Source organism: Spermophilus citellus (genome assembly GCF_964194105.1).
Source record: "Spermophilus citellus genome assembly, chromosome: 1".
Taxonomy (NCBI): Eukaryota; Metazoa; Chordata; class Mammalia; order Rodentia; family Sciuridae; genus Spermophilus; species Spermophilus citellus.
Window position 1 is genome coordinate 144,518,149 of NC_138182.1, and position 24,937 is coordinate 144,543,085.

Consider the following 24,937-nt stretch of genomic DNA (forward strand, 5'->3'; position numbering starts at 1 on the left):
CTAGGTACATACTTTTTTCTCTTCTAAGTTCTTTAGCTTGCAAAAATTGCCCTTGCAGAGACAACAAACAGTGTTAGTATGTTTGAAGAATGATTTATTAAATCTACCTGTGAAGTGATACATTCTCGGTGAAGCCTTCTGAAATATTTTTTTAAAGTAAAGTTTATTTACAAATGAAAGCAGATGGTTCTACAAAATTTACAGGTAATTACAGACTTTCTAAACTCAAAACATACATATATTTAAACATGTAAAGAGAAGCTCATTTTCTTTAAAAGTAGCTTTCTACCACTTTCTCATTGAATTATTTTTTAAAAAAGTATTGAAAACCTATATTTAAACCAAATCAAGATTTTTCTATAAATGAGACCTTTTTCCAAAAAGTTTAGAAGACATCACAGAATATGATGTTAAACCAATCTCACCACAATGAATAACTTACTTTTTTTTTTTGGTGGTGCTGGTATTGAACCCATGGCCTTGTACATGTGAGGCAAGCACTCTACCAACTGAGCTATATCCCTACCCCGGTATTTTACTTTTAAGGAACATTGTACAGTTTTTCCTTTTTAACCTTCATGTTGGATTAAATTGTGTATATGATATGTAAACACAACATTAATCTTCATTATTCAGTAGTAGACTGTCATATATACCAAATACCATATAAATTGTCATACCATAATTACAAAAATGGCAAAAGACAACCTTCTTTTTTAAAAAAATATTTTTTAGCTGTCAATAGATCTTTATTTTTTATGTATTTATATGTGGTACTGAGAATCAAACCCAGTGCTTCACACATTAGGTAAGCACTCTACCAATGACCCACAACACAGAAAGGCATTCTTCTTTTTTTTTTTTTTTTTTTTAAAGAGAGAGTGAGAGAGGGAGAGAGAGAAAGAGAGAGAATTTTAATATTCATTTTTTAGTTATTGGTGGACACAACATCTTTGTATGTGGTGCTGAGAATTGAACCCGGGCCGCACGCATGCCAGGCCAGCGCGCTACCGCTTGAGCCACATCCCCAGCTCCAGAAAGGCATTCTTAAAGGCAACCAACTCTGTCCTGATTTTCGGAAAATCACCACTCTTCTTCCTACTTTCCCCAACTTTGAACTACCTTTCATAGTATTTTTACTACATAAAGATATTTTTTTTTTAAAGAGAGAGTGAGCGAGGAGAGAGAGAGAGAGAGAGAGAGAGAGAGAGAGAGAGAGAGAGAGAGAGAATTTTTAATATACAACATCTTTGTTGGTATGTGGTGCTGAGGATCGAACCCGGGCCGCACGCATGCAAGACGAGCACGCTACCGCTTGAGCCACATCCCCAGCCCTACATAAAGATATTTATAGCACTTTTACTATGTTGCTTTCTTTTTAGATACTCTGAATTTTTTTGAAAGGCACCAAAATTAGACTCCTTAGTTTCAGATTTTTTTGTCTCTTTTTAGAATGATTTTCCTCAGAAAGGGTAACTCTAAGAACTTAAGGAAACAGAAGGAATTGAATGATATAACACAGCAACTTGAAACTTGCGGCATTTAAAAGGTATAAATATATTTATAGGTCCCATGAACTTATCAGGACAAAAAGTCAAAATAACTTTCTGAAGATAAACATAAAAATAGAGTACATTTATTAACAGTAGGAAAACTCCTAAGGTTATAGTAACAATGTATTAAATTTTACATAGTAACACAGTTAGTAACACATTAGAAATTCTTTGCCAGATATTCCAAGCATTATCCTGAAAACCTGCCTGACATATACCATTAACATATAACAAAGCATGGCATTTATTTTTACAGGAAGAAAAAATAAGTTCCATCACAAAAACATATTTACTAGATTTCAGCTTTGATTAAAGTCTACAGATATATTTTAAGGATTAAAAAAGAAAAACAAGATTCATCTCTAAAATAAAAGTCAAATATATGTGCATAAATATATATGTGTATATGTTAATAATCTTTATGTTTTTACAATGTAAAACACTTAGAAACTTTTTTTTTTTGGCGGGGGTGGGGGTGGGAGTGGGGGGGGTACCGGGGATTTAACCCAGGGGTCTTTAACTACTGAGTCATATCTCCATCCCTGTTTATTTTTTATTTTGAGACTGGGTCTTGCTAAATTGCTTAGGGTCTCATTTAGTTGCTGAGGCTGGCTTTGAACCTGCAATCCTCCTGCCTCAGCCTCTGTAGCCACTGAGATTTTTGAACTCTAGAAAGTTTGACCAGTTAACCTATTTGGCTTTAATATTGTCTAAGTTCTCTTCTGAGAATCACATTGATATTTCCGGTCCATGAGTCCAATATGGATAGAGCCATTATTTTTTTTTCTTCTTTGGTGGCTCATCTTCAGAGCTGCTATCTGTGCTGGTGCTGCTACTACTGGAAGAGCTGGAGTCTGAGTCTGAATCAGAGGAGGAGGAAGAGGTTGTGGAGGAAGCTGAAGATGAAGAACTAGAGGAGCTCTCATCGGTGTCACTGTCCTCTGAGGAAGATGAGGTAGATGTTTCTTCACTCTCTGATGAAGAATCACTGGCTGAACTGTCACTGCTATTGCTACTGGAACTAGTTACACTCTTCGACCTATTAGACAATGAACAGTATATACATGGGAAACTGATATGTAATAGAATGTTTGAAAGCAATTTCATATAGCATTATGGATGCACATTGTTATGCTTTACCAGAATGTTATCTCTAGGTTTGATGCTTTGGGAATTGCCTGTTTTAAGTCACAACTGTACCCTTTACAAGATCTTTTTTACTTCAGTAATTTAAACTCTTGGATGGGGTTCCCAATCAGCCTATCTACTCTATTATGCTTCAGAGTGAATAATTCTCGAATAAAGCTGCAGTTTAACAATTAGATCTATTTAAATCTCATGTAGAATAATAAATATTTTTATATTCTTTGTTTTTGATGGTGCTGGGGAGGAAACGCAGGGTCTTACACATACTAGGTAGTGCTCTACCACTAAATTACATCCCCAGCCTCATAGTCTTCATTTTAACTACTTCAGACCAGACAGGGCTGGCCAACAATTGCCTATTCATCTAGAATTTCCTATTTTAAACCAAAAGAAGACATTTACTACTTCCAGGTGTAAGAACTCTAGAAAGACACAAAAAAAGGAGAAATGGAGGCAATAAATTCCAAATAGGTTAGTATTACCATTATTGAATGGCAAACAACAGAATTCAGAATCAAATCTTATATCTGTTATTTCAAAATCACCATTCTCATCCCACCAACTAGCATGACATATATCTATTTAATACTTCCAAAGCCACAAATACCTTTTTTTCTTGGTCTTTTTTTCTACATTGGTCTCTCCAGTGCTGATAGACATGCTGATAGAGAAAAAAAAAAGTCCTGTTAATAGATTATACACAGTTTAAACAAACCCTTCTGCCATTCCCCAAAGCTGTTCTACATCATAGAAACACTTGCATTATAACATATACTCAGGGTACAGTATTCCTTGTTATAACCAAGTAGAAAGTTTCCTATTTTAGGCTGTCTATGATATACAATCCACTTAATCAAAAAGAAATGTGGAACAGGAGAACCAATAAGCACAATTTTTTTTTTTTTTTTTACCATGAATTGAATCCAGGGGCACTATGTCAATGAGCTACATCTCCAGCCCTTTTAATTTTCTTATTTTGAGACAAGGTCTCACTAAATTGCTTAGTGCCTAAGTTGCTGAGGCTAGCCTTGAACCTGCAATCAGTTTGGGATTACAGGTGCTTGCCACTGTGCCTGCTTAACAGGCATGTTCTTTTTTTTTTTTTTTAAAGAGAGAGTGAGAGAGAGAAGAGAGAGAGAGAGAGAGAGAGAGAGAGAGAGAGAGAATTTTTAATATTTATTTCTTAGTTCTCGGCGGACACAACATCTTTGTTGGTATGTGGTGCTGAGTATCGAACCCGGGCCGCACGCATGCCAGACGAGCGTGCTACCGCTTGAGCCACATTCCCAGCCCAACAGGCATGTTCTTACACAGGTTTGTTTCTGAAAAGGTACATGAATATTGACGATATAAAAGTTCGTTATTTATGGGCTGGAGTTGTAGCTCAATGGTAGAACAACTGCATAGCACCTGTGAGGCACTGGGTTCAATCCTCAGCACCAGAAAAAAATAAATATATAAAATAAAGGTATTATGTCCATCTACAACTAAAAATAAAATTAAAAAAAAAAAGAAGTTGTTGTTTATCCCTGCATGACCCTGGAAGAAATTTCACCTGTGCAGAGTGGAAGACTGCTTCTGTGGAAGACCAGATGTTTACTATACTATTATGTAGCTAATAGTCCTTATAAAGATGCTGCTGCTAATCTGCAACACTAATTAAACCCAACACTTTCCTACTTCAGATTATTTAATATACAAATACTCATCTCATAGGAATTTTGAAATGTCTTATGTCAAAGAACATAAAAGACTAAATAAGGGCTGGGGATGTGGCTCAACTGGTAGCGCGCTCGCCTGGAGTGCGTGCGGCCGGGGTTCGATCCTCAGCACCACATACCAACAAAGATGTTATGTCCGCCGAGAACTAAAAAATAAATATTAAAAATAAAATTCTCTTCTCTCTCTCTCTCTTAAAAAAAATAAAAAAAAAAAAAAAAAAAAAAGACTAAATAATTTTCCAGTTCCCCTCCTATCCAGTTCTTGTAGGAAGCAATCACTATAATCAATCATTTATATTTTCAAAATAATTCTATTATTCTTTTTTAACATAAATTGTAGTATATTATATATACTATTCTCTAGCTTATTGATACACTTATTGTATATTGGACAGCTTACCATATCTATTCAGATCATGTACCTTATAATATTCTGTTGTCATTTCATTGATAGTTGAGGCAATAGAGCAATGATTAAGAGCATAGGCTCTAGGGACAGACTGGTTAGTGAACAATGAACTTTTCTACTAGTTGCACAACATGAAACAAGTTACTGTCCTCGCTGTCTCTCACTTTCTTCACATGTAAAGTGAGGATTAAAATAGTACCTACCTTAATATTATAGATTTGAGGCTTAAATAAGCTAATACTTGTAGAGTTTAGTATAGTGTCTAGTACATAATAAGCATTCACTAAACATTTCGCTATTATATAATTTTTGAAGGGAGTGGGGACTAGAGATTGAACTCAGGGGCACTCGACTACTGAGCCACATCCCCAGCCCTATTTTGTATTTTATTTAGAGACAGGGTCTCACTGCTTAATGCCTCGCTTTTGCTGAGGCTGGCTTTGAACTTGTGATCCTCCTGCCTCAACCTCTGGAGCTGCTGGGATTACAAGCATGCACCACTGTGCCCAGACGCTATTACATAATTAAAACCTGGAAAACCACCACAAAACATTTAGTTTCTTAATAAAATCTAAAAGTACTTATAAAATATTCCTTTGTATGTATACCACATGTAAACCCACCTTTGTTGTAATAATAATTTTTCTTTTTCTTTTAAAGCTTTCTTTAGTTCTGCTGTTCTTGAAGGCCTATGGAGGTATTTTCTTTTTCCTGTGCATTCATAAGTCCAATGTCCAAATTCCAAGCATTTCTGACATCTAACATGTTGCTTATTTGCTTCACTAAAGAGAAAAAAAAACAAGCCTTAAGTTTTTTCCTTGTGATACTTTCTTCCTTGAAAAGCATAAATAATATAAAGTGTAAAATGATAATTATTTGGGGGCTGGGGCTGTAGCTCAGTGGTAGAGGTCTTGCCTAGCACGTGTGAAGCATTGGGTTCAATCCCCAGCACCACATAAAAATAAATAAATAAAATAAAGTATACATCTACAACTAAAAATGTTTTTTAAATGATGTTTATTTTTATAACAAAGGGCATATAAGGCCATAGAGTATGTAATTCAAAGTACATACCTTGGAATTGAATAGAACTGAGTTCAAATCTTGGCTTTTCAGTTCTATTCCATTAAAGACAGACTAGGTAATTCTGACAAACTCTCTAGCTCAGAACTAGAAATGATAGTCAAAACATTTTTATTTGTTTATTTTTATATGGTGCTGGGGTTCAAACCCAGGACCTCATGCATGCGAGACAAGCATTCTATCACTGAGCTGCAACCCCATTCCTATTATTTTTTTATTCTAATTTGTTATATATGATAGCAGAATGCACTACAAAATACATATTATACATATGGAACACAATTTTTCATGTCTCTGGTTGTACACAAATTAGAGTCACACCACGTATGTGTCTTCATACATGTACTTGGGGTAATGATGTCCATCTCATTCCACTGTCTTTCCTACCCCATGCCTCCTCCTTTCCCCTCCCTCCCCTTTACTTTATGTAGAGTTTGTCTAATCCTCCCATGCTCCCCAACCCAAGCCCATTATGAATCAGCATCTTTTTTTTTTTTTTTTTAAAGAGAGAAAGAGAGAGAGAGAGAATTTTTTTATATTTATTTTTCAGTTTTCGGCAGACACAATATCTTTGTTTGTATGTGGAGCTGAGGATCCAACCCGGGTCACACGCACGCTACCGCTTGAGCCACATCCCCAGCCCCAATGAATCAGCATCTTTATGTCAGAGAAAACATTCAGCATTTGGTTTTTTGGGATTGGCTAACTTCTTTTTTTTTTTTTTTTTTTTTTTTTTTTTAAAGATAGAGTGAGAGAGAGAGAGGGAGAGAATTTTAATATTTATTTTTTAGTTTTTGGCGGACACAACATCTTTGTTTGTTATGTGGTGCTGAGGATCGAACCCGGGCCGCACGCATGCCAGGCGAGCGCGCTACCGCTTGAGCCACATCCCCAGCCCCCCCCCTTTTTTTTTTTTTTAAATTTTTTTTTGGGGATTGGCTAACTTCACTTAGCATTATATTCTCCAGCTCCATTCATTTACGTGCAAATGCCATGATTTTATTCTCTTTTAATGCTGAATAGTATTCCATTGTGCATATACATCACATTTTTTTTTATTCATTCATCAACTGAAGGGTTTTCTAGGTTGATTCCATAGTTTAGCTATTGTGAATTGTGCTGCTATAAACATTGATGTGGCTGTGTCCCTGTAGTATGCTGTTTTTAAGTCCTTTGTATACACACTGAGGAGTGGGATAGCTGGGTCAAAAGGTGGTTCTACTCCCAGTTTTCCAAGGAATCTCCATACTACTTTCCATATTGGCTGCACCATTTTGCAGTCCCACCAGCAATGTATGAGTGTACCTTTTTCCCACATCCTCACCAACACTTATTGTTGTTTCTATTCTTATTAGCTGCCATTCTGACTGGAGAGAGATAAAATCTTAGAGTAGTTTTGATTTGCATTTCTCCAATTGCTAGAGATATTAAATATTTTTTTCATATATTTGTTGACTGATTGTATATCATCTTCTAAGACATGTCTGTTCAGTTCCTTGACCCATTCATTGATTAGGTTTTTTTTTTTTTTTTTTTTTTTTGGTGTTAAGATTTTTTAGTTCTTTACATATCCTAGACATGAGTGCTCTATCTGATGTGTGTGTGGTAAAAATTTGCTCCCCAAATGTAGGCTCTCTATTCACCTCACTGATTGTTTCTTTTGCTGAGAAGAAGCTTTTTAGTTTGAATCCATCCCATTTATTGATTCTTGATTTTAATTCTTGTGCTGTAGGAGTCTTATTATGGAAGTCGGGGCCTAATCCAACATGATGGATATTTGGGCCTACTTTTTCTTTTAATAGGCTCAGTGTCTCTGGTTTAATTCCTAGGTCCTTGATCCACTTTGAGTTGAGTTTTGTGCATGGTGAGAGACAGGGGTTTAATTTCATTCAAAACATTTTTAACAGTCTACTTGAGGAATCAGAGAATTTAACAAGGGGATAAGAATAACCAAGCCAAGATATGGAAGAAGATTGAAATCCAAAGTCAACGCTTATGCTGGAGATGTTTGCCAAACTCAAGAGGGTACATATCACTTGTCTCAAGTTAGGGAGATAAACTTTGGGTGCAGAGTTGATTCTGAAGCACCATGTCCTAAGAATAAACCAAACCTTATATGGACTGCAGCCCAGCTGCCAGTCATCTGGAAAACTGAAAAAAATCTGAATCCCTAAAATCAGACCGAAATATAGCAAGGAGAAAAAAATAGGTGAAAGAAATGAAAAACAAGAAACAAAATTGTCATTCATTACTGATGATGTATTATTAGGTACATGGCAAATCCAAAAGAATCTGTAGACAAAATATTCTGAAATACTTAGAAGTAATGAGCAACTTCAGCAAGTCTTTTAGATCAGGATCTGACTATTAAGAGTCAGATGGTGGGCTGAGACTGTAGCTCAGTGGCAGAGCACCTGTCTAGCAAGTGTGAGGCACTGGGTTCGATGGTTTATGGAACCCTGTATTAGTCAATATATAAAAATCTATTAATGGAGTGTCTATTTAACAAAATGAAATTAAAAATGAAAATTTTGAATGTGACATTTATAATTTTCTTAAAATTACTAAATACCAGTCAGGTGTGATGGCACATGCCTGTAATCCCAGCAATCCAGGAGGGTGAGGCAAGAGGATTACAAATTTGATGCTAGCCTCACCAATTTAGCAAGGCCCCTAATAACTTGGAACGACTCAATCTCAAAATAAACAATAAAAAAGGGGATGTAAGCCGGGCACAGTGGCACATGCCTGTAATCCCAGCAGCACCTGAGGCTGAGATAGATAGCAGTTCAAAGCCAGCCTCAGCAACAGCAAGGCACTAAGCAACTCAGTGAGACCCTAAACAAAATAAAATAGAAAAATAGGGCTGGGATGTGGCTCAGTGGTCAAGTGCCCGAGTTCAGTCTTTAGTACCAAAAAAAAAAAAAAAAAAAAAAAAAAAAAAAGAGAGATGTAGCTTAATGATGAAGTGAAGTGCCCCTGGGTTCAATGCCCAGAACAAACAAAAACAATAACAATAATAAAAACTTACCAATGAAAGAAGAGATGTACAAGACTCCCGTGTATAAAACAAACATTACTGAGAGAAATTTAGCATTTAAAAAAGTGATTAAATGGAAGGATATCTAATGTTCAAGACTGGAGATTCAATATTGTAAAAAATGTGAATTCTTCCAAAATTGATTTACACATTCAAAGCAATGCCAGTCAAAATCTCAACAAGTTTCTCTGAGGATGTACATCAAGTTTATTCTAAAATGTGCATAGTAATTGAAAATGACAAGAATAGCTAAAATCCCTTTGTGAAAGAACAAGTAGAGAAGTGGTTTTTGCCTTATTACAATCCTATAATAAGAATATGAGGGGCTGGGGTTGTGGCTCAGCTGTAGAACGTTTGCCTTGCATGTGCGAGGTCCTGGATTTGATCCTCAGCACCACATAAAAAAAAGGAAATATAAGCATAAGAAAGTATAGCATAAGAAAAAAATGACAGATTTTAGTTAGCAACTCAGGAGGCTGAGGCAAGAGAACTGTAAGTTCAAGGCCAACTGCAGCAATTTAGCATGACCCTAAGCAACTTAGCAAGAACCTGTCTCAAAATTAAAAAAAAAAAAGCAGGTTGAGGATGTAGCTCAATGGTAGCGTGCCCCTGGGTTCAATCCCCAGTACCACAAGTAAATGAATATACAAATAATAAAGAATTTCTATTAGTTAAAATATATTATGAGGGCTGGGGATGTGGCTCAAGCGGTAGCGCGCTCGCCTGGCATGCATGTGGCCCGGGTTCGATCCTCAGCGCCACGTACAAACGAAGATGTTGTGTCCGCCGAGAACTAAAAAATAAATATTAAAAAAAAATTCTCTCTCTCTCTCTCTCTCCCCCCCACACTCTTTCTTAAAATAAAATAAAATAAAATAAAATATATTATGAAAAGAATAAAAATGGAGTCTAAAAAGGAGATTATTGCAACATATATAAATATGCCCTTGGGCTGGGGATGTGGCTCAAGCGGTAGCACGCTCGCCTGGCATGCGTGCGGCCCGGGTTCAATCCTCAGCACCACATACAAACAAAGATGTTGTGTCCGCCGAGAACTAAAAAATAAATATTAAAAATTCTCTCTCTCTCTCTCTCTCTCTCTCTCTCTCTCTTAAAAAATAAATAAATAAATATGCCCTTACTTCCAGATTATACAAAGAACTGTCATGAATTAATAAGAAAATTATGTATAACAGAAAAATAAGATTAAGTAGAAAATGGAAAGACAGTACAAAAGAGACTGGAAAGCACAAATGAACAATAAACATGAAAAAGTGCTCATTCATGATCAAAAAGCATATTAAAGCCCTAATAAAACACCACTGGAAAGACTAAAATTAAAAACCAGCAATAGAAAATATTAGCAAAGATATACAGGAAGAGGAATACTCATCTATTGTTGATGAAGAATACAAACTGGTACAACCATTTCACACACATACACACCAAAAAACCACATTTACTTTAGTTGAAAAGACGCATACTTTATGGCTCAGTAATTCCCCTTATAGGTATTTATTCAATAGAGATGCATGCACAACTATATCAGGAAATATGTGTAAGAATATTGCACTTCCTAGGATGGGGTTGTAGCTCAGTGGTAGAGTGCTTGCCTATAGCATGTGTGAGGAGGCACTGGGTTCAATCCTCAGTATCACATAAAAATAAATAAATAAGTAAGCAAATAAATAAATAAATAAATAAATGTATTTATCTACAACTAAAAAATTTTATTTTAAGAAACATTGCATATAAAAGAGAATAAAATCATGGCATTCGCAGGTAAATGTATGGCACTGGAGAAGATAATGCTAAGTGAAGTTAGCCAATCCCAAAAAGACAAATAAATGCCAAATGTTTTCTCTGATATAAGGAGGCTGACTCATAGTGGAGTACGGAGGGGGAACATGGGAGGAATAGATGAATTCTAGATAGGGCAGAGGGGTGGGAGGGAAAGGGAAGGGGCGGGGGATTAGCAAGGATGGTGTAATGTGATAGACATCATTATCCAAAGTACATGTATGAAGACAAAAATTGAGTGTCAACATACTTTATATACAACCAGAGATATGAAAAATTGTGCTCTATATGTGAAATAAGGATTGTAATGCATTCTGCTGTCATTTATTTATTAATCAATTAAAAAATAAATAAATAAATATTACATTTCCTGGCTGGGAGTATAGCTCGGTGGTAGTTTAGTGTGCACAAGGTTTGATCCTCAACACCATAAAAAAATAAAACCACAAATAAAAAGATTATTGTTCTTCCTTTATGTAGCTTTTTAAATATTTAAACAATCACGAACTCCGAGACAAATTGTAAATAAGTTTAAATAGCTATTCTTCCTGCACCATTTGTGAGTATCCAACCTAATTCCTCATCCACCCAAAGTATTTTATTGCATATTTTCTATAAACTAGGACATTCTTCTACATAACAATATAATGATTAAAGTTGAACATTCCTACTATTTTTTTAAAAATATTTTTCGTTATCGATGGACTTTTATTTTATTTGTTTATTTATATGTGGTATTAGGAATTGAACCCTGTGCCTCACACATATGAGGCAAGCGCTCTATGGCTGAGCCACAAATCCAGCCCCTCCTACTTTTTTTTTTTTTTTTTAATGGTGCTGGGATTGAACCCAGGGCCTTCCTTGTGCATGGGAGGCAAGCACTCTACCAACTGAGCTATATCCCCAGCCCTTATTCCCACTATTTAATCTTTTTCTTTTTTTTTTTTTTAAAAGAGAGAGTGAGAGAGGAGGGAGAGAGAGAGAGAGAGAGAGAGAGAGAGAGGGAGAGAGAGAGAATTTTAATATTTATTTTTTAGTTCTCGGCGGACACAACATCTTTGTTGGTATGTGGTACTGAGGATCGAACCCCGGCCGCACGCATGCCAGGCGAGCGCGCTACCGCTTGAGCCACATCCCCAGCCCCCCACTATTTAATCTTAAGACCTCACTTAAGTTTCATCAAATGTCCTAATAATTTCCCTTATAGAAACACTCAGTTCAGCACCAGTCTTGCCCTTGTCACATCACTTTAGTACCCCACTTGACACTTTTAGATTACAGGCCAGTTATTTTGCAGAACATGCTTCAATTTGAGTTGGAAGATTTACTTCCAAGCTCACTCATGTAGCAGTTAGCAGGAGGCTTCAGTTTCTTGCCATATTGCTCACTCCACAGGACAAATCACAACATCACCTTCCCCAGAGTGACTAACCAAGACAACTCAAGAAGTCAGTCTTAGGCAGGCACACTGGCACATGCCTATAATCCTAACTATTTGGGAGGCTAAGGCAGAAGGCAAGTTCAAGACCAGCCTGGAAAATTTATCAAGATCCTGTCTCAAAATGTAAAAAAATTGACTCAGTGGTCAGGTGTCTCAGGTTAAATCCTCAGTACCAAAAGAAGAAAAAAGTCTTTTATAACTTCATCTGGGAAGTGATCATCACTTTTGTTCTGTTCTATTGGTCACACAGACCAACCCTATCACAATGGGTGGGGATTACATAAAAGTATACCAGAAGGAAGAGATCACTGAGGGTCATCTTGGATGCTGACCACCACATCTGATAACCCTACATGGTGAGATTTAGCCAAGAATCCGTGTGGCAGGAATATATCAAAAGTGATGCTGTGTGGGCTGGGGATGTGGCTCAAGCGGTAGCGCGCTCGCCTGGCATGTGTGCGGCCCGGGTTTGATCTTCAGCACCACATACAAACAAAAAGATGTTGTGACCGCCGATAACTAAAAAATAAATATTAAAAAAAAAAGTGATGCTGTGTACTTCTCACTGCTATCCTACCAGGTGACACAGGATTCCAATTTGTGTCCTTTTACAATTGTAGTAGTTTAAAATAAGTCCATAAGTTTTCCCATAACACTCATTTCAAGAAGTGGAGCCTAATTTCCTTCTCCTAGAATATAGCTGAGACTTTGTCATTTGCTTCAAACTATAGAAATAAAGCAGAGTGATGGACTGTAACTTTAAAGACTAGGTCAAGTAGTTGCCATATCATGAAGATACTCAAGCAACCTTTGAAAGGTCCATGTGGCAAGGAATTAAGGCACCCTGAACCATCTTGGGAGCAGAATTCCAATTCTGGATACTGGCGGGCTCTGGCAACATCTTGACCACAATCACATGGTAGATCCTGAGTCAGAACTACTCAGCTAAGATACTTTTGAATACCTGACCATAAAAAATGTAAGTTAATGCTTATTGTTAAAAGCCACTAAAATCTATATTTGTTTTTTTTAAGTATTTTTTTAATATTTATTTTTTAGTTCTCGGCGGACACAACATCTTTGTTTGTATGTGGTGCTGAGGATCGAACCCGGGCCGCACGAATGCCAGGCGAGCTTGCCACCGCTTGAGCCACATCCCCAGCCCAAAATTCTATAATTTGTTACAGCAATTGATAACTAATATAGTACTTATATTGTGAATGTATATAAACATCCTGCTCTTCATTAAAAGATTATTTATCAATATGAATTAATTCTTTTCTAATTCATTCAACAGGTTATAATCCACCTTCTCTCTCTCTCTTATGGTACTGGGGATTGAACCCAGAATCTTAGAAGGGAGGTATTCTACCATAAGCTATATCACCAGCCCACTTTCATTTATTTGGCAAATATTTCCTAGATTCTATGGCTTGATATGGCTCCTTCATTCTTTCAGTACTTCATTGCTTTCTGGTACAATAAAATACCTCAGGCCCATCTTTCATTTTTATTGCCCAGCCTGAAATCAGCCATTTCTATAAGGAGTCCTGATGATACTCTGAAATCTGAAACATTTTGAACATTGATGGGAAACCACAAATGGAAAAGTCCATACATGACTTAATGTAAAGGCTAGTTTAAAAAAAAAAAGTGCATTAAAATTACCTTCAAACTATGTGTATAAGCTATCTATTAAACATAAATGAATTTTAAATTTAGACTTTGGTCCCATCCCTAAGATATTTCATTATGTATATGCAAATATTACAAAATCAAAAAAGAAAAAAACCCAAAATGCAAAACACTCCTGGTCACAAGCATTTCAGATAAAAGATACTCGACTTGTACAACTAGCTTTCTACAACTTATGTATATATATAATAAAAGGAGCAGCCCCTCATAGAGTCACATAGTCAGGAAGGGTGAACTAGACAGGACACCCAGTAATCTTGTTTCAACTCTCAAACTTAATATGTGCAGAATGAAAAGAATAGAATGCTAGCTCAAGAAATTTGAGAGAAGGGTATGTAACAAAGCCTTTATCTGTTCTGAAAGTATGTGAGTCCCATGGCTCAACTGTTTTCTGACACACCAAAAGATTTTCCAGGTAAGACTGTTATACTGTACATAGGTACATTGGAGGAACTCTGTCAGACAGAGGTATGCAAATGTTGTTTTGATTTTCAAAACAGGAAACAGGTGGATTCCACAAACTTGACCAGTGAACTTGACTGATATCTGTTTCAGGCAAAATTCTGGCTGGATTTATTAAATCCATTCAGAAAGACAAGTCACGATCATAGAGGTATCCAATCTAATACCCCTTTGTATTTTTAATAAGACATCTTAGAAAGCTTCTTACAATATTCCTCGAAAACATCACAGAACAATTAGGTAGACCAGCCGACAGTGCTGTTTATGGGTTGAAGTCAATACAGAGATCCAGTGATGACCCCACATAGTCTGGGGCCATCACATAGCAGTTTAGACTTGTTCAATATTTTTATAAGTAATTTGGATGAGGATACAACTGTGCATGTTCATCAAACCTGCAGCTGACCCAAAGCTGATGGGGATAGCTAACATGATGAATGAATGAAAGAAACAGGGTCCAAAAGATCTAAACAGGCTGGAACTCTGTGCTGGATCTAATAATAAAATTTAACAAAGATAAAGTCTGACACTTAAGACCAATAAGTCAACACAAGACAGAGGAAAGGGCTGGGGTTGTGGCTCAGTGGTAGAATGCTTGTCTAATATGTGTGAGGCATTGGGTTTGATTCTCAACACCACACATTAATTAATTAATTAAAGGTCTATTGACAACTTAAAAAGAAAAAAGATGGGAAGCTTGACTTGACAGCAATTCAAGTGGAAAACACTCAAATTTTTAACTGACAAATCATAACTTGGGACAAAAACAAGGAAGTTAGAAGAAAGCAGTGATTAGCTTCATAAACATCTGTTTCCTTTCAGCTCAACATAAACCTGTTTTTTTTTTTTTTTAATGGTACCATGCCCAGTTCAACATAACCTTTTTGATAGAAATGAAAAACATAACTGGCAACTGTAGGAAGTGAGTATGTCATTACTGCAGGTCTTTTTTTTTTTTTTTTTTTTTTTTTAGTTTTAAGTGGACACAATATCTTTATTTTACATTTATTCGGTGCTGAGGATCGAATTCAGTGCCTCATGCATGCTAGGTGAGCACTCTACTACTGAGCCCAACCTCTGCCCTGGAGGTCTTTTTTTTCTGGAGACATGATCTTACTGTTGTCCACTGTCCAGGCTGGTCTCTAACTCTTGGACTTAAGCAATCCTCCTGCTTCAGTCATTAAGCACCTGGGACTACAGGTGCATAACATCTGGGAAGATGTTATTGGGTTTTTTTTGTTGTTGTTGTTAAGCCAAATTAGATAAATCCTTTGGAGAGAGTAGTAAAATTCAGAAGAGAGTTTGGTAAAAGAAATTACCCTAAATAGTACCAGGATTCCACAATCCACTTACATAGGGGAGGTGTAACTGCAATTTATTTATTTATTTATATTTATTTTTTAGTTTTAGGTGGACACAATATCTTTTTATTACATCTGTAATCTCAGTGTCTCAGGAGACTAAGGCAGGAGTATTTCAAGTTTGAGGTCAACTCCAGCAACTTAAGGAGGCCCCAAGCAACTTAGACAATACTTTTTTTCCTTCAGTTGTAAATGAACCTTTATTTTTTATTTATTTATATGCAATGCTGAGAATCAAACCCAGTGCCTCACCCATGTGAGGCAAGTATTCTGCCACAGAGTCATAACCCAAGCCCCAGACTCTGTCTTAAAATAAAAAATAAAAGGGCCTGGGGATGTGGCTTAGTAGTTAAGTAGCCCTGATTTCAATTCCCAGTAACCCCCTCCCCAAAATTAATTAATTAAAAGGTAAAAATTGGGCTGGGGATGTGGCTCAAGCGGTAGCGTGCTCGCCTGGCATGCATGCAGCCTGGGTTCGATCCTCAGCACCACATACAAACAAAGATGTTGTGTCCGCCGAAAACTAAAAAATAAATATTAAAATTCTGTCTCTAAAAAAATAAATAAATAAAAATAATTTAATTCCAACTGATTTTATTATTATTATTATTATTTTTTAGAGAGAGAGAGAGAGAGAGAGAGAGAGAGAGAATTTTTTAATATTTATTTTTCAGTACTTGGCGGACACAACATCTTTGTTTGTATGTGGTGCTGAGGATCGAACCCCAGCCATACGCATGCCAGGCAAGCACGCTACCGCTTGAGCCACATCCCCAGCCCTTCCAACTGATTTTAAGCATGCTTATTAAATCACTGACAGATGTGCTCAGAGTTCATAATTACCCTCCTATAGCAGGCACAGTGGCCCACATCTATAATCCTAGGGACTCAGAAGACTGAAGCAGGAGTCTCACAAATTCAAGGTCAGCCTCAGCAATTTTAGGCCCTAAGCAACTTAGGGAGACCCTTTGCAAAATAAAATATATCAAGGGTTGGGGATAAAATGCCCCTGGGTCCCTGGACCAAAAAAAGGCTCTTTTTCTCTTTCATTTTTCCTCTGTCCTGTATATCCAACTATTCTAAAAGAATGTCAACAATCAGATATGTAATCCCTACAACTCAGGAGACTGAGGCAGGAGGATAACAAATTCAAGGCAAGTCTGGGCAACTTAGAAAGATTAAATTATTTTTACCTCAAAAATTAAAAAATGGTTGGGGATGTAGCTCAGAGGTACTGTGCTTGCCTAGCATGTGTAAGCCCCTGGGCTGGATGTCTAGTACTGCCAAAAAAAAAAAAAAAAAAAAAAAAAAAAAAGATGCAATAGTCCTTTCTCATTCTTCTTCTTTTTAAAAATATTTATTTATTTAGTTAGTTCTCTGCAGACACAACATCTTTGTTTGTATGTGGTGCTGAGGATTGAACCCGGGTGGCACGCATGCCAGGTGAGCGCGCTACCGCTTGAGCCACATCCCCAGCCCTCCTTTCTCATTTTTGTATCTAACTTCTTCTTCTTAATATTTTTTAGTTGACAATAGACCTTTATTTTATTCATTTATATGCAGTGCTGAGAATCAAACCCAGTGCTTTACACAATGCAAGTCCTCTGCCACTGAGCTACAACCCTAGCCCCTAATAACTAACTTCTAACTTAAAAAGTTCTGAGCTTTTCATCATGAAAGAAATAAATACTGGGGCTAGGGTTGTGGCGCAGTGGTAGATTACTTACCTAGCATGTGCAAGGCCCTGGGTTCAATCCTCAGTACCACATAACGTTATGTGTCTTGCTATTGAGGGCCTCACTAAATTGCTTCAGTGGCCCTAAGCAACTCAGTAAGACCCTGTCTCTAAATAAAATATTTTTAAAAAGAACTGGGGATGTGGCTCAGTGGTTAAGCACCCTCGGGTTTAATCCCTGGTACCACATAAAGATAATATAAATATATATATATATATATATATATATATATAATAAAAGCAATAAATACTTCTTTTAATTTAATTTTTTTAGTTATAGATGGACACAATACCTTTATTTGATTTATTTATTTTTATGTGGTGCTGAGGATCAAACCCAGTGCTTCACACATGCTAGGCAAACATTCTATCACTGACTGAGTTGCAACCCTAGCCCCAATAAATACTTCTTATTTATAAACTTTTTTTTTCTCTTTTTGGAATTAGGGATTGGACCCAGGGGTGCTTTATCACTGAGCTACAGCCTCAGTCCTTTTTATCTTATTTAAGTTTTGAGGCAGGGTCTTGGTATTGAGGGCCTCACTAAATTGCTGAGGCTGGCCTTGAACTTTCGATCCTCCTGTTTCAACCTCCCAAATTTTTAGGATTATAGACATATACTACACCATGCCCAGCAAAATTAAACCTTCTTGATAAATATAAAATGAAAAGTAAAGGCTTTCCAGATGTGGTAACACATGCTTGAATCCCAGAGGCTTGGGAGGCTGAGGCAGGAGGACTGCAAATTCAAAGCCAGTCTCATCAACTTAGCAAGACCCTAAGAAACTTAGAGAGACCCTGTCTCAAAATAAAACATATTAAAAAAAGGGCTGGGGATGTGGCTCAGTGGTTAAGTGCCCCTGGGTGCCATCCCTGGTACTAAAAAATAAAAACAAAAAATACAAAACAACCACAACGAAAAGCTGGGTGCCATGGTGCACACCTGTGATACAAGGGGCTCAGGAGGCTGAAGCAGGAGGATCAAGTTCAAAGCCAGCTTCAGCAATTTAGTGAGGCTCTAAGCAACTCAGTAAGACCCTGTCTCTAAATAAAATATTTTTAAAAAGAACTGGGGATGTGACTCAGTGGTTAAGCACCCTCGGGTTTAATCCCTTGTACCAAAAACAAAAAACAAAAAACAAGGCTTTCCTCTTATTTCTCCCAAATATGTCCCTAAAACTCTTCTGGACTCCTCCAATCTTTAAAGACCTCCTTATCTGAATCCCTGAATACACAGCAACCATTATAGAGTTTATTATACTCTATATGTTTTTTTTCCCAACAATACCAAAAGCTCCTAAGAGTCAGATTTATTTCTTACTTCTGTGTAGCTCATGTGTGAAAAATATGCACACTATAGAAACGGCACATTTGTTTAACTTTCTAATACTTCTGAAACAAGAAATATCACTTAGACTAAAAGTCTTATTTCCACTTCATACTTACAGGGAACATTTGGTTGTCATTCCAGCGTTCACTGACCTGTAACCTATCTACCCAACTCATCAATGGTTATGGGCATCCACTCAATTGTGCTGGAAGGAAAATAAGATCTCTATAATGCTAAGTGAAGTTAGCCAATCCCAAAAAGACAAATGCCAAATGTTTTCTCTGATATAAGGAGGTTGATTCATAGTGGGGTAGGGAGGGGGAACATGGGAGGAACAGATGAACTCTAGATAGGGCAGAGGGGTGGGAGGGGAAGAGAGGGGGCAGGGGGTTAGCAATGATGGTGGAATGTGATGGACATCATTATCCAAAGTACATGTGTGAAGACATGAATTAATTGAACATACTTTATATACAAAGATATGAAACATTGCGCTCTATATGTGTAATAAGAATTATAATGCATTCCACTGTCATGTATTTTAAAAATTAAATCAATTAAAAAAAAAGAAAGAAAAAAAAAACCAATCATGGTTTCCATAAACCTGTAGTCAGGGTAGGACGTATAATCCAATTTAGACCAACGAAGTATAATCAACTTGAAGTGGATCTAAAGGACCCTAGACACTGTAGGCAACCTTAAACAAAAATAAGCAGCTTATTCAAGTCTGGAGCCAACACTCAAAAGGGCAAAACTGACATTAGACCAGAGACCCTGTGCCTTCTAGAAAAAATTATAGGCCCAAATCTCCATCATGTCAGCTTAGGAAAGGAATTTTTCAACAAGACTCCTAAAGCACAAGAAGTAAAATTAGGAATCAATATATGGGATGGTATCAAACAAAAAAGCTTCTTCACAGCAAAGGAAACAATCAGTAACGGAAAAAAGAGCCTACAGAATGAGAGAAAATCTTTAACCACTTCCATCTCAGAGCATTAATATTCAGGATACATAAAGAACTCAAATAACTTTACAACAACAAAACAAATACCACAATCAACAAATGGACAAATAATTGAAAAGGCACTTTACAGAAGAAACACAAGTGGTCAACAAATAATATGAAAAAATGTTCATTATCTCTAACAATTAATGAAATACAAATTAAAACTATACTGGGATTACATCTCATTCCAGTCAGAATGGCAGTCATCAAGAATACAGGCAACAATAAATGTTGGGGAGGATGTAGGTGGAAGGTACAATCATACATTGGTGGTGGGGCTGCAAATTGGTGCAATCATTTTGCAAAGCAGTATGGAGATTCTTTAGAAAACCTGGAATGGAACCGCCATTTGACCCAATTATCCCACTCTTCAGTATATACCCAAAGGACTTAAAATCAGCATACTACAATGATATAGCCACTTCAATGTTTTATAGCAACTCAATTCACAATAGCTAAGCTATGGAACCAACCCAGGCGCCTGTCAACAGATGAACAGATAAAGAAAATGTGGTATATATATATATATAGACACAATGGAATATTACTCAGCCATAAAGAACAAAATTATGGGGCTGGGGTTGTAGCTCAGTGGTAGAGCACTTGCCTTGCATGCATGAGGCACTGGGTTCGATCCTCAGCACCACATAAAAAGAAATAAATAAAATAAAGATATGTGTCCATCCACAACTAAAAAAATATTTTAAAAGAATAAAATTATGGAACTTGCTGGTAAATGGATGAAACTAGAGACTATCATACTAAGTGAAATAAGCCAAGCCCCCAAAACCAAATGCTGAATGTTCTCCCTAATATGTGGATGCTAACACAATAAAGGAGGAGAGAAGAACAGAAGTTCATTGGATTAGACAAAGAGGAATGGAGAGAAGGAGGGAGTGGGAATAAGAAAGGCAGTAGAATGAACCAGACATAACTTTCCTATGTTCATATATGAATACGCAACCAGTGAAACTCCATATCATCTTCCACTACAAGAATGGCATCCTAATTATAATAAGTTATACTTCATATATTTATAACATGTCAAATACACTCTACTCTCATGTATATCTATCTTTTTTTTTTCCCCTCCCTTTGGTGCTAGGGATAGAACCCAGGGCCTTGTGCATGCAAGGCAAGCACTCTACCAACTGAGCTATATCCCCAGTCACTGTTATGTATACCAAAAAAGAACAACAACAACAACAACAACAACAACAAAAAAGAGCAAGTCTGAGGGGGAAAGGGATGGGATCCTAGTACTAGAATTTAGCACTCCTACTAAAGTATTTCATTTTACCATTCTTTTTTTTATATATATATATTTATGTTTAGGTTGACACAACATCTTTACTTTATATTTATGTGGTGCTGAGGATCAAACCCAGGGCCTCATGCAAACAAGGCGAGCACTCTACCACTGAGCCACAACCCCAGCCCTTACCATTCTTTTTTTTTTTTTTTTAAAGAGAGAGAGAGAGAGAGAGAGATAATTTTTTAATATTTATTTTTCAGTTTTCTGTGGACACAACATCTTTGTTTGTATGTGGTGCTGAGGATGGAACCCGGGCCGCACGCATGCCAGGCGAGCGCGCTACCACCTGAGCCACATCCTCAGCCCGCCCTTACCATTCTTTTTTTTTTTTTTAAAGAAAGGAAGACTTTTTTTTTTTTTAAAGAGAGAGTGAGAGAGGAGAGAGAGAGAGAGAGAATTTTTAATATTTATTTTTTAGTTCTCGGCGGACACAACATCTTCGTTGGTATGTGGTGCTGAGGATCGGCCGCACGCATGCCAGGCGAACGCGCTACCGCTAGAGCCACATCCCCAGCCCCGCCCTTACCATTCTTGATCTCATAACTATCTGACTTTAGAAGTGGGAATGTAGCTCTGGGACACAATGTTCCAATGCACCAAACCCTGGGTTCAATCCCCAGTACCACCCAAACAAACAAAACACCAAAGAACCATCTGAATGCAAAGCCCTCTTCCAAGCCATGCATGAGCACCTACAGTTCTAGTTTTTGGGAGGCTGAACTGGGGTCATCCCTTGAGCCCAAGAATCTGAGACCAGCCTGGACAACATAGTAAGAGATTGCCTCAAAAAACAAAGGAACAGCTGGGTGCAGTGGTGCTCTCCTTTAATCCCAGCAGCATGGGAGGCTGAAGACTAGAGGATGGAGAGTTCAAAGGCAGCCTCAGCAAAAAAACGAGGAGCTAAGCAACTCAGTGAGACCCTGTCTCTAAATACAAAACAAAAAATACTGCTATGGATGTGGCTCAATGGTTCAGTGCGTGCCCTTGGTTTCAATCCTCAGTACTCAAAAACAAAACCAAACCAAAACAAACAACAACAACAACAATAAAAAAACAAAGCCTTCTTTCTCCAAGCTTACTATTCTTGTCTCCCCATGTCTTTATCCTTGTGCCCAAGGAAATCTTCTCACCAGACCCAAGATGTAATTTAGAGAGAAGAAAAAGAGTGGGGTTCTTTCAAAAAAAAAAAGAAAAATATATACATAATTACATATATATTTACACACACATATGCTAGCAAGTGTCTACATTACAAACATGCAAACAGTGATGGCATAAAATACTGCAAGAACTAAAATGTGGCAGATGTTTTGAGTGCTCAGAATGGTAGAAAAAAAGGAACCTGAGATGATCCCCATATTATCTGTCCTTTGCAAATCTGTTGTGCCACTCTCTCTAGATCGTTAGGCACACTGCCATCTTTCAGTTCTTAAAATCTTCTTTCAGGCCTCAAAGCAATTATGTCACTCTCAGGCTCTGCTTTCTCCAAATCCCCTTGTTATTGGCTCCTTTCTCGCCCTTTCAATATCTCTTCAAATGCTACCTCCTCAAAGATGCCTTTCAACCACCCAACCTACCGTGGGCCTTTCCCTTTTTCCATCTCATCTTATTTCCTGCAAAGCTCTTATCACCAGTTGTATAAACTGAAATTGTATTTGTTTATAAACAGATTCCACCACTAGAATGTAAGCTACTTGAAGGCTGTACATCTCTTTTTCTTTATACTCAAACTCTGGCATACAGGGGTAGACAATCCGAAAATTTTTATTTAAGGGGAGAATGAATGACAGAAAGCGGGAAGATAGCTTGGGTAAAGAGTTGGCGTTGTAGGATGGCTGTTTCTAGGAAAGGCAACTGAAAAGAGGCAGAAAAGCCAGCTGGGCTGGAGGTTGCATAAGAAGCTGAAGTTTACGTCGGCCAGAGCGAAGGGGTAGGACCAGGGCTTTCAGTCTTCTCCTGACCACGCGTGGAGTAAGTAGAGGGGTCTAAGCCACCAAATGATAAATTCTGGGCGTTTTCTAAGGTAAAATCAATAGCGCCAGCTTACTGCAGCTTTGTCGCGGCCGACCCCGAACCTTACGCGACCGTCTTCTGCGAAAAAACTCGCCAGTGGTCACTAAACTTATCCCTCGGCCGAGTCCCTCAGGGTCAAGGAATATGTTTGAGACACAGCCATTTTCCGCCAGTCCCTACAGGGGACCCAACGCCGGCCCTACATCCCGGCGCCCTCTCACTGGCCAGGCGACGCGCTTCTCCCCGCCCACACTCCGCATGGAGTCCCGAATCGGCTGTTCACTTACGCTTGTCTCCGCGCTATCAGCCGGTGCATGGGAGTCGCCATCTTAGGGCGGCCGACCTGCCGCGCGGGGCTTTGGGAAACTCCTCGGAGGGGGCGGGGACTTTGAACCCCGGCGGCCGCAGGCGTGGGCGGGGCCAGGTGGGCTGGGAGCTTCCGGGGCAGCATCTTGTCAGAGGTAGTGTCGCGGGTGGGCTGGAGAGCGGTATCTGCTGCGTGGTCGCATCTGTCAGGTTCCAATAGAGTTTTAAAGGTGACTTCAAGGAAGAACATTCTCTGTGGATAAAGAGAAGAATAGTCTCGATTGAGGGAAATAAAAAGAAGAATGACGCTGAACTGTTAAGTGATGGGGATACCAGAAGTAGTCTGGAGAACAAAATAAGAATGTTGAAGATATAAACCATCAACCGAAAGAATGGCTTTAGCAAACTATAAAGTACAAGCATATGTTAATTATTTCTATTTTTTTTACCTATTTCAGCTCTTTTTTAAGGGTCGAATAAAACTGTATAGATACATCTGCTTTTATTATATTGGGATATTTTAGCTGTCCTATGTTACCTGAAAGCTCAGTCCTTGTCCCCATGCCAAGTCAATGATGAGAATACGTTTTTGAGAAAAAGAAGGATCAGTGCTTTGCTAGCCAAGGAGAAGCACAGAGGGCTCCTGTCCTAGAGGTGGTTTTTTTAACCAGGGATTGAACCCATGGCTTAACCACTGAACCACATCACAGTACTTTTCACACACACACACAAAGAAAAAAAAAAAAGAAAAAAAATTAGAGACAGGATCTCGCTGAGTTGCTGAGGCTGACTTTGAACTTGTGATTCTCCTGCCTCAGCTTCTGGAGCTGCTGGCCACCATGCCCAGTTATATATATGGCCATTTTCACATGCAGAAAATGAATCCCCATGGCGCCTGAGTCCGCAAAGAACAATAAACTGCTTCCTTGAAGTCCACACCCGTCATTTTGCACTTACACTTTTTTTTTTTTTTTTTTTTTTTGTACTGGGGATTGAACTCAGGGGTACTCCTTCACTGAGCCACACCCCCAGCACCATTTTGTTATTTAGAGACAGGATCTCACTGAGTTGCTTAGCTCCTTACTTTTGCTGAGGCTGGCTTTGAGCTCTCCATCCACCTGTTTCAGCCTCCCAAGTCCCTGGGATTACAGGTATAGGGTATTGACTTAACACTTGAGCAGCCATCTTAATGTTAACTGCCACCTAATGAGATAAGTTTCACTTTCCTGTACTTCCTCTTACCCATTAGTGACCTACCCCATGGTACCATTGTTATACCAATACTGAGACCCTCAAATAACTCTCCATTAAGCCTTTATTGCTGGCCAGCAGTGGACACTCTGCTCTCCAAAGAACAATATAGAGTGGCACCCCTGCCTTCGGGCCTCATAGTTAAGTCAAAATATCACAAAAGGGACGTTTGGGGATTTAGCCAATATAAGCAAGCAAGTACAGAAGCTGAACTGGGCAGTTAACAAGACTGCAATGGGTACATTGGTTGGCATAGCAGCAAGCAAGCAG

At 38.0% G+C, this 24,937-nt stretch overlaps 1 protein-coding gene across 2 annotated transcripts; it reads right to left on the reverse strand.

Annotated features, from left to right (window-relative positions):
* Positions 1–1,280: 1,280 nt before the first annotated feature.
* Positions 1,281–23,495, reverse strand: ZCCHC10 (zinc finger CCHC-type containing 10). Of its 2 annotated transcripts, none has more exons than XM_081292526.1 (4): positions 23,398–23,495; positions 5,453–5,611; positions 3,307–3,360; positions 1,281–2,592 (listed from the first exon to the last, which is right to left on the reverse strand). In XM_081292526.1, the coding sequence occupies exons 1-4, from the start codon at positions 23,436–23,438 to the stop codon at positions 2,328–2,330; spliced, it is 519 nt and encodes a 172-aa protein (XP_081148652.1). In that variant the 5' UTR covers positions 23,439–23,495; the 3' UTR covers positions 1,281–2,327. The 2 variants fall into 2 exon arrangements, with proteins under 2 accessions (XP_081148652.1, XP_081148653.1); XM_081292527.1 differs by lacking the exon at positions 23,398–23,495 and adding an exon at positions 22,177–22,270.
* Positions 23,496–24,937: the final 1,442 nt, after the last annotated feature.

Coding starts and splice junctions, on each gene's coding strand:
- ZCCHC10 (XM_081292526.1), bottom strand. CDS start 23,438: ATGGCGACTCCCATGCACCGGCTGATAGCGCGGAGACAAGC. Junction 3,361..5,452: donor AAATTATTATTACAACAAAG/GTGGGTTTACAT, acceptor TTTCTCTATCAG/CATGTCTATCAGCACTGGAG. Junction 2,593..3,306: donor AAAAAGACCAAGAAAAAAAG/GTATTTGTGGCT, acceptor ATTGTCTAATAG/GTCGAAGAGTGTAACTAGTT.